The sequence below is a fragment of the Coregonus lavaretus genome (assembly GCF_964263955.1).
Source record: "Coregonus lavaretus genome assembly, chromosome: 15".
NCBI lineage: Eukaryota > Metazoa > Chordata > Actinopteri > Salmoniformes > Salmonidae > Coregonus > Coregonus lavaretus.
The window spans coordinates 13128342-13142220 of NC_140002.1; the positions used below are offsets into that span (position 1 = coordinate 13128342).

At 43.5% G+C, this 13879-nt stretch overlaps 1 protein-coding gene across 1 annotated transcript; it reads left to right on the plus strand.

The window, feature by feature from the left end:
* The first annotated feature begins 342 nt into the window (after window positions 1-342).
* Window positions 343-6810, plus strand: LOC311142853 (adapter molecule crk-like). Its single transcript, XM_084178551.1, has 3 exons — window positions 343-833; window positions 2059-2666; window positions 5789-6810. Exons 1-3 carry the CDS (start codon window positions 614-616, stop codon window positions 5921-5923), a joined length of 963 nt encoding a protein of 320 aa, XP_084034677.1. The 5' UTR covers window positions 343-613; the 3' UTR covers window positions 5924-6810.
* Window positions 6811-13879: the final 7069 nt, after the last annotated feature.

The following is a 13879-nucleotide window of genomic DNA, read 5'->3' on the forward strand; positions in this document are numbered from 1 at the left end:
CTCACCACGCCTGCCTTGGAGTTCAGGAGTGACATTTGAGTGACATCTAGTGTCAAGTTGTTGAAACTGCATACACTTTTTTTTTTACTTATCAAGAACAAAATGTTGCGGTCCAGGCGAAATAACCTGGTAGTGTAATATTTAAGAAGCAACCAGATGAGTTTGAAGTGAGAGCAGGTGAACCTTTGACTTAGCAACATTTCTCGACCTTCTCAAAATTGATGGATGTGATGCCCATCATGACATTCCATTCCTCAGTGGCAGCCTCCAGCGGACATGCCCCATCATGACTAGCTAGCTACGCCCGGTTAAATCCGGGGGATGAAGTCAACCTTTACCCCTAGATCCGCCATTTCAGCCCCTGAGTTTCATGTTGCAAATGACTTCAGAGATTTATTTTAAAACGCCTTGATAAAAACATTATATATTACTGGTTACAACAATTCATTCTTAAGTAAATTTATATAAATCTAACGGTTTAAAGCGGTATCGATGGCGTGTTTTTTTCCCGGAGCGTGTTCTACAGTGAACCAAAGTTGTATGAGTTGAATCCTAGTTGTGGTCAGGGAGAGGCAAGGGGAAGGCCTTGGAACCTTGGAGTGGATTTGCAGCCATGGCCGGGAATTTTGATGCGGAGGACCGTGATAGCTGGTACTGGGGAAGGTTGAGTCGACAGGAGGCGGTTTCCCTCTTGGAGGGTCAGCGACATGGCGTGTTCCTGGTCAGGGACTCTATTACCAGTCCCGGGGACTACGTGCTATCCGTCTCAGAGAACTCAAAAGTATCACATTATATAATCAACAGCATCAGCAACAACCGGCAATCTGGATCAGGTAAGATTAGATAGCTAGCGTGTTAGTAACGAGGCAGCTAGGAAGCCAGCTAGTTAACGTGGGAAAACGCCACTGACCCAGTGCTAGCGGCCAGCTAGCTAGCAGTACCTAGCTACGTTTAAGATAACTTAGTTGGCCGGAAACTAGCTACACCAAAGATACTATGGTTACACCAGACATAAGTCATGTTAGATGGCTTGCTAAACAAAAGAGAGTTTACGTTTGAAAACTTTATTACACTATGAACACTTAACAAGAATGATAGCTAGCTACTGATGCTTGCTAAGGTCGGCCTGAAGCTAACGTTATTCTTATGTTGGAACGGAAGGCAAATTAAAGCTATGCACAGAGACAAGCAACCTAGTTGTGTTACTTGACAGTCATGATGTAGATTGTGTCAATTAACTTATGGTGGTGGTCTTGGCACGCTAATGAGTTCAAATTTGACCAGTCACGAAGATTTGCAAATACAGTATTTAGTTAGGGATTTGGTAGTGTGCTTAGTTAGCTACACACATAACTGGCTGTGGTTTTTGTAACTGTGTAGTAATGGTGGGTTTTCAAAGGTCTTTGTTTAGTTTTGTCAGCTGGAGGCTTTAGGTACTTTGTCTTTAATATACATTTTACATTTTAGTAATTTAGCAGACGCTCTTATCCAGAGCGATTTACAGTTAGTGAGTGCATAAATTGTTTCATACTGAGAGCCAGGTAGACGGTGAGTGAGCGGGTTGGATTGGGCTGATCCTGTGAATGAATGGACATGCTGTCACAATTGGAGGATGACTGTTCCGAATGGTGTGTGTGGAATGCCTGTGGTCCTGCCCTGTTTTACTTACGCGCGCGCACACACATAGGCTCAGTTATTTTTATTGGTTTAGGCTACTTCCTTTTGGGAATTTCACCATACATGTCCTACCTTGCAGGCTCTGCAATTGTGTGACCATTAGCTAAGCTGTCGAATTGAATCGAATGAGTATATCTTCTGGAACATATTGTTTTTCTTAATAAACTTCCAAAGTTGTGACAGAGCGTATACATGCTGTATGTGAAGCCATGGGAGGCTTAAACACTATTTCAGCTAAGTCCTTGGCTTAAGCCTAATTGTTTTGTTAGGTCTTGATTGTCAGAAGAATGTGTAGCTGTGAGGCACTTTCAGTTTCAGTAGCTTCAGGGTTCCAGGAGAGTAAAATAAAATAAAAAAGAGTTCCATCCTCTCGCCGTCCAGGTCTGCCCCCCCCGCGGTTCCGCATCGGGGACCAGGAGTTTGACGCCCTGCCCATCCTTCTGGAGTTCTACAAGATCCACTACCTGGACACCACCACGCTGATCGAGCCCATCAGCAAGGCCAAGCACACTGGCTTCGTGAGCTGTGCCGCCACCGCCCCCCCCACTGCGTCGGGCAGCGCCCCGCAGGAGGCAGAGTTTGTTCGCGCCCTCTTTGACTTCCCCGGCAATGACGAGGAGGACCTGCCCTTCCGCAAGGGTGACGTGCTGCGTGTGCTGGTGAAGCCAGAGGAGCAGTGGTGGAATGCGGCTAACCAGGAGGGCCGCGCCGGCATGATCCCCGTGCCCTATGTGGAGAAGTACCGGCCTGCCTCGCCCACCTCCTCGGTGACGGGGGGACCCGGCGGTGCGGGAGGACCGGCCAGTGTTGTGGGCAGCACTACGGACGGAGCAGTGCCCCAGCTGCCCCCGCCTCTGGGAGAGCCGGGCCAGTATGCCCAGCCCATGGTCAACACGCCCCTGCCCAACCTGCAGAACGGGCCTGTCTACGCTCACACCATTCAGAAAAGGGTGCCCAACGCCTATGACAAGACAGCCCTCGCCTTGGAGGTATTGGTTCACCCCCTTTCTTCGCCTTCCTCTGTTAACCTGCCCCCCCCCCCCACGCTCTCTCCCTCTTTTCTGTTTCATGTAATGTGCCCTATATGTTCTCTCTGCTCGGAGAGCCAGGGTGCTGCTGTAATTGCTTACTCTTGCCTGTAAGTATACATATGACCATCCATACACATGTGCAGACACACTTGCATGCTTACACACACACACACAATGACGTGCATAATGGGTTCATGCATAGAGAAAATCAAACCGAGAGGAGAGCTAGTACTGGGGCTCTCTGGTTTTCTACACTGTCAGGGCCTGTGTGCATTTGAATGTAACATTTAAATCAAATATAAAATCGAATAACATTTTATTTGTCACGTGCCGAATACAACAGGTGTAGACTTAACCGTGAAATGCTTGCTTACGAGCTCTTCCCAACGATGCAGAGTAAAATTTATTTTTTTAAATAGTAGGGGCAACACTATGGACGGAGCAGTGCCCCAGCTGCCTCTAGGGGAGCCGGGCCAGTATGCCCTTGCCCAACCTGCAGAACGGGCCGTGAAATGCTTGCTTACGAGCCCTTCCCAACAATGCAGTTAAAAAATATAAATAGTAACACAAGGAATAAAATACACAAGAATAGTCGCTCTCTCCCTCCGCTGCTCTGAGGCGGGCAGGAGTCAGAGAGGTCATGGTCCTGGTTATCAAATACAGATTAGAGATGAAGAAGTGCACTCTCTCTCTTTCTATTTCTCTCTCACCTTCATCCCTCTCTGAGGTACCAAATAATATGCTTTCCGTGCTCTTCTACTCCCCTTGTATAGTTAAATAGAGCAACAAACGGCCAAAATGAGACAACGGACGCCTATTAAATACCTATTAAAGGTATAGTTCAGTTCCACATAATTATGTACAGTACCAGTCAAAAGTTTGGACACACCTACTCATTCAAGGGTTTTTCTTAATTGTTACTATTTTCTACATTGTAGAATAATAGTAAAGACATCAAAACGATGAAATAACACATATGGAATCATGTAGTAACCAAAAAAGTGTTAAACAAATCAAAATATATTTTATATTCTTCAAAGTAGCCACCCTTTGCCTTTGACAGCCTATTCCCTATTTAGTGCACTGCTTTTGGTCAAAAGTTGTGCACTATGTAAGGAATAGGCCAGGGTGCCATTTCGGACCATTTTTGCACTGCAGAAAATGAAGCAACATGGAGATTATAGTGGGATGATAATAATAATAATATAGTAATAATAATTTATTATTATTATTATTATTATTATTATTATTAATGGGCGTGCAGTGTGTATCCCAGGGTAAAGGCTTAGTAGGACTGTGCTGCTGTGTAGATCAGGGCTTAGGGAGTCAATCAGGGTTCCGGTAATTCCATACCAATATTGTTCAGTCAGTGGACGTACCGGTAGTGCAATTTCCAATTGCAACTGTCCATGAACTGAGTGTATTTGAAATGGAAGCGACCCCGACTCTGGCCTGGGTTAGAGAAACGAAATAAAGAGTTTGGCTACTGTGCTTGTCAGTATGGATGGGCACGTTAGTATTCGAATACTTGCGAGAGTATTCATTTGAGGGGGGGAAAATCACAGGCCTATTTTAACAATGAAAAGTCTGTCTCAATTAAATTAAATAATTTGTGACATTGCTACACACAAAGATATACCATGACATTTGAAATTCAGTTTAATAAAACAAACTTTTAAATGTAGTTTTTATGACGTGGGACCCATAATAGAAAGACTTACTGTATATCCTACACAGGTTTCACCTGTATAGCTTGTTGTTGGCACTACAGTCAGAGGCTCCATGTGTAGCAACGTGAAGTGGGAGGTCTCAAATCAATGCTAAATTAAAATTATGGAATTCAATTAGCTAAATGAGAAGTAGGTTACAACGAGCAACCAACAGGTAGGCTGTTGTTTAATCTGAATGGAGTTGGTTTGGACGGGCAGCGCAGCAAAATAGCCTCAACTGGCCTAGCTAACTAATATCTGGCGATCTTAGCTAGCTTCTTTACATCGATTTAATACAGTAAAGACAGGCACTGTCAGATGGGATGAGAGATAACCTATGGCATTTACAAGTTTGTCAACTAGTGCGAGTCAGTTGCTACTTTCTCTTTCTCCCTCCCGTGTCTCACACACCACTGGCCCCTGCCCATCCCCCCACCCTGCTGCAGCGTGCACTGTCTCTTCCGAGTCGCGCAAGCTGCGCAGCAAACAAGTGTCCATGTTCAAACAAAGTTACATAAAAACACGTTTTTAGACTATCCGGATATCCACATTTTTGTTTTATTTGAATGGTGAAATTATTTCAAATGCCCATCCCTACTTGTCAGGTAAGGCTGGGGTTGGGAACTCAAATGAAAGGAGACTTTGCTTCCACACATTTTCAAAATGTCCACCCCAAAAAACCTTGAGATGTTGGCGCACCTGGGCGCATTTCAAAACTAAACAAAACAGAATTGTGTTGAATAATAAGGGCTGTATTGCCTGGCTATCCAGACTCCTCGCTCCGGACAATCGCTACGCCATGCCCACGGACGTTCGTTTCTTCTCCACAATGAGTCTTGATCTGAGTACCTCCCCGACCCTTCACCAAATGTGAACAAATTCAGGGCCGTTAGATTGGTCCAGAAACTGATGGGTTGGGCCAGAGCCAGAACACACGTGGGTAAAGCGGCGGTTAAAAAATTAGTCATACGCTTTGATACTCTGATTGGTTAGAAACAATCCAATTGCTGATTACTTTGTTTTGTACAACGCCCCTTGTCACCACAAGACTCCAATGATTGCAGTAGCCGACTAAAGTATGTAGTGAATGACAGAGCAGCGGAATAATTTAATGTGAGTCGTCAGGCTAAGGGCTGTTGCCAACTAATTCAGCTAAATAATTATCATGTGGTTCAAGTGTGAGTAGAGTTGATTTGATGTATTCATTCTACTATTATAGTTGATTGATTAGGCTACTTAATAAAACTATTGATGGAACATCATTGAGACCCATAGGGGCTCCAAAGCCACACGTTGCAGACCCCTGAAGGTCTTGTTTCTATCCAATCTATCTCTATAGTCTAACCTTTGTGTGTGTGTGTGTTTGTGCAGGTCGGAGACATGGTGAAAGTGACCAAGATCAACGTGAACGGCCAGTGGGAGGGCGAGTGCAAGGGCAAGCGTGGCCACTTTCCCTTTACGCATGTCCGGCTGCTGGACCACCAACACTCCGAGGACGAGAGCTGAGACACACACACACACACACTTCCAGACACACTCCTCACTATACAAAAGTCCAATCCATTCCTCCTCTGTGATTTTCACCTATGATAGAAAGAACACATGATATACGGACTGCAGTGGTCAGGAGTTGCAACTCACCCGCTGTTGTTGCCAATGTGTGTGAGAGAGAATTTATTTAGATGAAGTTCTCACACACACGAACACGGAATAGAGTTTACACTTCCACCCCACTTCCTGATACACTACACACACACACACAGCAGAGTTTACGCCCCCTCTCCCATGTTTTTCAAGAAATCCTCCTTTACACCCGCAATTGCCCGCACACACACACACACGTGCCCGCACACAGACCAGACACGTGTGTATATGTGGCTTCTCAGACTCATGGACCACCCTTTTGTAGTAGAGGACCGTGAACCTGGGAGCTAGAAGAGAAGTGGCGATACTGACTCATGATTATGACTCCCTCTTGTGGAGAAAGACGCTCACTGCGACTGAAACGACCATTGCTGCACTCCACAGATAGGCGCTACCACAGGACACCCACCACAGGGACCCTTACCCAGCCCCTCTCTGCTACAAACCCCACACTACAAACCCCCAAGTCCTCTTTATGTAGTGAAACTATGACACCATTACATGCTAAATATTATGTTAAATGTTTTTTTGTAATTTTTTGCCCTGTGCATGATCAGACCCTCGCCGCCCTGTGTGATCACTGATATGTGTCTTTCCGAAATGCTATGATGACTGTGTCTTGTCTGGGGAGTAAGTGGAGACATTCCTTAGGACTGTAAAGTATGGGGCCTTTGTCCAGTCCACCTCATTGTTGTGAGATATACAATGGCCAGACAAAGACAGAACAATATAAATATACCAAGTGAATATATTTGAACGCTCTCTCCTCTTACTTTGGTCTGCCCTGGTCCCCTCTTCTCCCATCCTCCTCCTCTCTCATTCATTTATAACATAGTCCGATTCATTTCCTCCTGGTCCTCCCCCGTGCCAAAGACACTAGATGCACCTGCTGAGTACAGTATGTGTTTGCGTATACAAAGGGCTTTTTGGCCATATCTGCTCGCGTCGTTTCAACTGGGAGCTCCGAGTTAGGTCTGGGTTGTGTTTGGTAGGGCACAGTGTCAGAAGTGTTTTAAAAATGTTAGCAACAGAAAACAATAATGAACATTTCTTATTGGACAGGTTCAGGTAGTACCACACCGTTTCAAAATGTCTCTCTCCTCCCGACTGAACACAACCTTAGTCATTTCCCTTGGTGACTCTCTCCCTTGGTGCCAATCTGTCAGCCTCTCACCCAGTACCTACCCTCTGGGCTCAGCTATGACACATAAAGCCACTAACATGCCAGATACACCGCAGGATGCTAAACGTCCTCATATGCTGTTTACACTACATTGCTAAAGGACTGTGGGTGAAAGGCACGTACATAGTCACTCGCCAATCATATTAACATGGGTGGGTGTGTGGACGAATCGTAGGCACATGGGAGCGTTTTAGGCCAATCGTTGTCATTTGGGGAGAGCCTGTTGATTTGGCCTCTCTACCTCATGTCTGAATTGTTATAATTTATGTAGATTTTTTCTTCTCAGAAATATGAAAATAACTGATCTGAAGTGCCAGGCTCAGTGCATCAGTATCTTTGTGGAAATGTCGTTTTCTTTTTTTGTCAACAAGCAATTATAGGCAAAACACTCTTTCCTTACTCACTCAACTACAGTGGGGGAAAAAAAGTATTTAGTCAGCCACCAATTGTGCAAGTTCTCCCACTTAAAAAGATGAGAGAGGCCTGTAATTTTCATCATAGGTACACGTCAACTATGACAGACAAAATGAGAAAAAAAAAATCGAGAAAATCACATTGTAGGATTTTTTATGAATTTATTTGCAAATTATGGTGGAAAATAAGTATTTGGTCAATAACAAAAGTTTCTCAATACTTTGTTATATACCCTTTGTTGGCAATGACACAGGTCAAACGTTTTCTGTAAGTCTTCACAAGGTTTTCACACACTGTTGCTGGTATTTTGGCCCATTCCTCCATGCAGATCTCCTCTAGAGCAGTGATGTTTTGGGGCTGTCGCTGGGCAACACGGACTTTCAACTCCCTCCAAAGATTTTCTATGAGGTTGAGATCTGGAGACTGGCTAGGCCACTCCAGGACCTTGAAATGCTTCTTACGAAGCCACTCCTTCGTTGCCCGGGCGGTGTGTTTGGGATCATTGTCATGCTGAAAGACCCAGCCACGTTTCATCTTCAATGCCCTTGCTGATGGAAGGAGGTTTTCACTCAATCTCACGATACATGGCCCCATTCATTCTTTCCTTTACACGAATCAGTCGTCCTGGTCCCTTTGCAGAAAAACAGCCCCAAAGCATGATGTTTCCACCCCCATGCTTCACAGTAGGTATGGTGTTCTTTGGATGCAACTCAGCATTCTTTGTCCTCCAAACACGACGAGTTGAGTTTTTACCAAAAAGTTCTATTTTGGTTTCATCTGACCATATGACATTCTCCCAATCCTCTTCTGGATCATCCAAATGCACTCTAGCAAACTTCAGACGGGCCTGGACATGTACTGGCTTAAGCAGGGGGACACGTCTTGCACTGCAGGATTTGAGTCCCTGGCGGCGTAGTGTGTTACTGATGGTAGGCTTTGTTACTTTGGTCCCAGCTCTCTGCAGGTCATTCACTAGGTCCCCCCGTGTGGTTCTGGGATTTTTGCTCACCGTTCTTGTGATCATTTTGACCCCACGGGGTGAGATCTTGCATGGAGCCCCAGATCGAGGGAGATTATCAGTGGTCTTGTATGTCTTCCATTTCCTAATAATTGCTCCCACAGTTGATTTCTTCAAACCAAGCTGCTTACCTATTGCAGATTCAGTCTTCCCAGCCTGGTGCAGGTCTACAATTTTGTTTCTGGTGTCCTTTGACAGCTCTTTGGTCTTGGCCATAGTGGAGTTTGGAGTGGGACTGTTTGAGGTTGTGGACAGGTGTCTTTTATACTGATAACAAGTTCAAACAGGTGCCATTAATACAGGTAACGAGTGGAGGACAGAGGAGCCTCTTAAAGAAGAAGTTACAGGTCTGTGAGAGCCAGAAATCTTGCTTGTTTGTAGGTGACCAAATACTTATTTTCCACCATAATTTGCAAATAAATTCATAAAAAATCCTACAATGTGATTTTCTGGATTTTTTTCTTCTCAATTTGTCTGTCATAGTTGACGTGTACCTATGATGAAAATTACAGGCCTCTCTCATCTTTTTAAGTGGGAGAACTTGCACAATTGGTGGCTGACTAAATACTTTTTTCCCCCACTGTATATCCTGTGGTATTGTGTAAATATGTACTGGGAATTAGCCTACTAGATGCACAAGTTTCACCAGAGTGTAAGAACCCCCATTCCTTCCAGGTCTAATGAAGCTGCAAGGCTTTTTAATAACACTAAGTAAGAGTGAGACTATTAACGACAAGCCCTGTGTAGATGTTTTCTATGTTAAAGTTTACAAAGACATTACGGTTGCTCTATTGAAAGCAACACTGAGGGCAACCTGCATAACTTGCGTTGACTGCAGCAGCATTGTGTTTGAGACAATGAACAGTAAAATGTGTATTTTTAAATGTTTTATGCTCTGTTTGTGATAAAATGAGTTCCGTGACATTAGGAGTAGTACGGCAAGAGGATGATTGAACTATGACTTACTACAGAAAGCACCAGTGTTGTGTTCAGTAGGGTACAATGTGGCAAAATGTTTTGCAACGGGGGGAGAGAAAAAAAATATCGGTGTCCTTATTGGTCAAGTCCAGGTAGTACCTCCTAGTTTCACTCTGTTTTAATGTTTTCTCCCTACTGAGCAAGACCAGGGTCACTGCTAGACCCAACAACCCTTGTCGCCCGTGTAAGAATATTTCGCAGTGTTTTGTGAATTTAAAATTATGCAATCTGTAATTAGCAATGACCAAGAAAGACTTGCACAAATGAATGACTGAAACTCAAACTGAAAATGTGACATTAAACTACCTGACAGAGTTCCCCATTGCACAACTTTTACTTTTTTTAAAAGTCAATACTTTCATTGGGAAGGGTGCTGTAGACTTACAGTGCATTTGGAAAGTATTCAGACCTCTTCACTTTTTCCTAATTTTGTTACAGCCTTATTCTAAAATTGTTTAAATTGTTTTTCCCCCCTCATCAATCTACACACAATACCCCATAATAAAGTAAAAACAGGTTAAATTGTTTTGCGAATATATAAAAAATGAAAATGAAATATCACATTTACATACAAGTGTTCAGACCCTTTACTCAGTACTTTGTTGAAGCACCTTTGGCAGCGATTTCAGGCTTCTTGGGTATGACCCTACAAGCTTGGCACACCTGTATTTGGGGAGTTTCTCCCATTCTTCTCTGCAGATCCTCTCAAGCTCTGTCAGGTTAGATGGGGAGCATTGCTGCACAGCTATTTTCAGGTCTCTCGAGATGTTTCTATCGTGTTCAAGTCCGGGCTCTGGCTGGGCCACTCAAGGACATTCAGAGACTTGTCCCGAAGCCACTCCTGCATTGTCTTGGCTGTGTGCTTAGGGTCGTTGTCCTGTTGGAAGGTGAACCTTTGCCCCAGTCTGAGGTCCTGAGCGCTCTGGAGCAGGTTTTCATCAAGGATCACTGTACTTTGGATCTCTTTCCCTCAATCCTGACTAGTCTTCCAGTCCTTCTGCTGAAAAACATCCCCACAGCATAATGCTGCCACCACCATGCTTCACCGTAGGGATGGTATTGGCCAGGTGATGAGCAGTGCCTAGTTTCCTCTAGACGTGACGCTTGGCATTCAGGCCAAAGTTCAATCTTGGTTTCATCAGACCAGAGAATCTTGTTTCTCATGGTCAGAGTCCTTTAGGTGCCTTTTGGCAAACTCCAAGCGGGCTGTCATGTGCCTTTTTGCTGAGGAGTGGCTTCCGTCTAGCCACTCTACCATAAAGGCCTGATTGGTGGAGTGCTGCAGAGATGGTTGGCCTTCTGGAAGGTTCACCCATCTCCTCAGGTTCTTGGTTACCTCGCTGACCAAGGCCCTTCTCCCCCAATTGCTCAGTTTGGCCGGGCGGCCAGCTCTAGGAAGAGTCTTGGTGGTTCCAAACTTATTCAATTTTTAAGAATGATGGAGGCCACTGTGTTCTTGGGGACCTTCAATGCTGCAGACATTTTTTGGTACCCTTCCCCAGATCTGTGCCTCGACACAATCCTGTCTCGGAGCTCTACGGGCAATTCCTTCAACCTCATGGCTTGGTTTTTGCTCTGACATGCACTGTCAACTGTGGGACCTTATATAGACAGATGTGTACCTTTCCAAATCATGTCCAATCGATTTGAATTTACCACAGGTGGACTTCAATCAAGCTGTAGAAAAATCTCAAGGATGATCAATGGAAACAGGATGCACCTGAGCTCGATTCTGAGTCTCATAGCAAAGGGTCTGAATACTTATGTAAATATAATTTATTTTGATAAATTTGCTAACATTTCTAAAAACCTGTTTTCGCTTTGTCTTTATGGGGTATTGTGTGTAGATTGATGATGGGAATATGTATTTCATTCATTGTGGAATAAGGCGTAACAAAATGTGGAAAAAGTCAAGGGTTCTGAATAGTTTCCGAATGCACTGTATGATCTCGGCACCTTTCATTTTCTCCTTCTAGTTTTCTTCAACTGTGTTGTCAATATTGTTTGTTTTTCCAGTTGATTTTGCTTTTAATATTGCCCTCTGATATGGCGCTGATGGGTGTCTTTTACCAATATGATCATACTGTAAGAAGTCGTTGTACATTGGGGAAACTGTTTGTTTCGTTAACATTGCGTAAATGTTCTCGAAAGTCTCCCGTCAATAACATTATGCAATGTGTTGCCAGTGGGAAAACTCTGTTTGGTTATCATTTCTCAATTGTTCTCAAACGTCTCTCACCAACACCATTATGCAATGTGTTGCCAGTTGAGCCAGGTCCTGATGGGTCCATACTTTCGAACATTAGAGAAAGTTTAAACTTTTTCTCTGTCTCAAAATTTGCATCAGCCAATTAAAATAATTGACGTAGTTGCACGTGATAATACACGTTAGCCGTTCCCATTACATAACCTGGCACATTTAGCCCTATGCTAACTTGACCAGGTGGCAGTGATTTATGTCCGGTAACAAATTCTGCATCAGCCAATTACAAATGTCGACTTGGTAGGATGTGATCGAACACTTTTCCATGAGTGTCCTTAACAGAAGTCAAATGGCACCATTTACTAATCAAAGTTAGTAAAACACACTACATTTCAACTGGACAAATAGTTCACAGTGTAGCGAGCCTGGCTCCTGGTCATTTTTGTGGCAAGTTGGAATCACAGGTGAGAGTTTTCCTTTCAAACAGAATTACATTTGTGTTAGTGTGTTGCGAAGGGAAGTGCAGCCAACACATTGAAAATTAAGATTAAGAATTGCCTACATTTAATGAGATGCATCTTTATTCACAAGCACACTGCTAATAATCAAGTTTATTAGGCCTACATATGTTACATTGCCATGTAGGCCTACACTTAAATGTACAACGTTTTATATGCATTATTAGAATAATCCACTTCATCACATATGTGATTTTGCGTTATTTGAATCAAGCATCGAGGACCAACAGTAAACTTTTTTTCCCTTAACAAAATATCTTCATGCGAGGGGGCCTCAAATCCACTGTTACTGTGCTCCGCAAATTCACAGTTAACCGGTTTAGAGGTGTATGCCACCTGGCAGCGATTGTAATGGGGGTACATGACAGCTATTTAACAAGACCATGACACTCAACAACTTTAGTTTTTTTACAATGTACGATAAACTTAAATGTTGTCTAGACCTTTATCTTTTCCCAGTAAAAGCACACGTATGTGTGAAAAGGATCAAAACGATTTTGTCATGCGAAAACATGCTTTGTTATTTTGTCTAACATTAGTAGCTAGTAGCCTAGTCAAAGATGCGTCGTGCAATATTGGGACGCCACACTTTACAGACAAAGTGGATAAAAGTCAACCTTGAATTTGGAGATTTAAAAGTGTCCAAGTTGACATATTTTAAGAAATGCCATAGATGGGATGGTTGTTTAGCAACAAAATTGACGCGTGCGCAACTATGGGGCAAAACAGACAGGGTTGGCGTAGATTGTTTAGTCTCCAATGTTTATTGAAAATATAAATACATTTGCACAATGAGCACTTGTCTCTCAAATACATCAAATCAAATTTTATTTGCCACATGCGCCGAATACAACAGGTGTAGACATTACCGTGAAATGCTTACATTGTTATATTTCTTGGTTAGCTAGCTAGTGAATTTGAGCCATATTAGCATTGACATTAAATCAGTCAACACACCTCAAAACAAGCCATGGTATCAAGAACCAGATGAAATGAGCCACTTACGATTCTCCACATGGCAGTTTCTTGTCATTGTTGCTAGCTATCTGGCCATCCAGAATCACAACAACACAGGGCCTTCTGCCCCACTGAAGCGCGTGCATCTTTTTCGTGATGTAAGCTAACCCATCTATTGGTTGGTGGATATAAAGTCTAAGATCTTTGATAGGCTGATTCAGAATCTGTTACAGGAAATAATCACTGCCACCTGGTCAGGTTAGCATAGGGCTAAATGTGCCAAGTTATGTAATGGAAACAGCTAATGTAGAGTTTTATTACGTTGACAATTTTAATTGGGTGATGCGGATTTTGATAAGGAGAAAAAGTTTTAAATGTTCGCAAGTATTGACCCCACGTGTCTGTCGTCCTTGCATGTTGCATCCAGTGACCCCGGTCTGTCATCCAACTCCCTTTCATGCTTTCCTTGAAGAGAAGAGACTGTCTCTATTTCATAGAGGGCCATGATTATATGATTACTGATTAGTCTAGAGGATTATAGGCCAGA

Coding starts and splice junctions, on each gene's coding strand:
- LOC311142853 (XM_084178551.1), top strand. CDS start 614: ATGGCCGGGAATTTTGATGCGGAGGACCGTGATAGCTGGTACTGGGGA. Junction 834..2,058: donor CAACCGGCAATCTGGATCAG/GTAAGATTAGAT, acceptor CTCGCCGTCCAG/GTCTGCCCCCCCCGCGGTTC. Junction 2,667..5,788: donor AGACAGCCCTCGCCTTGGAG/GTATTGGTTCAC, acceptor GTGTTTGTGCAG/GTCGGAGACATGGTGAAAGT.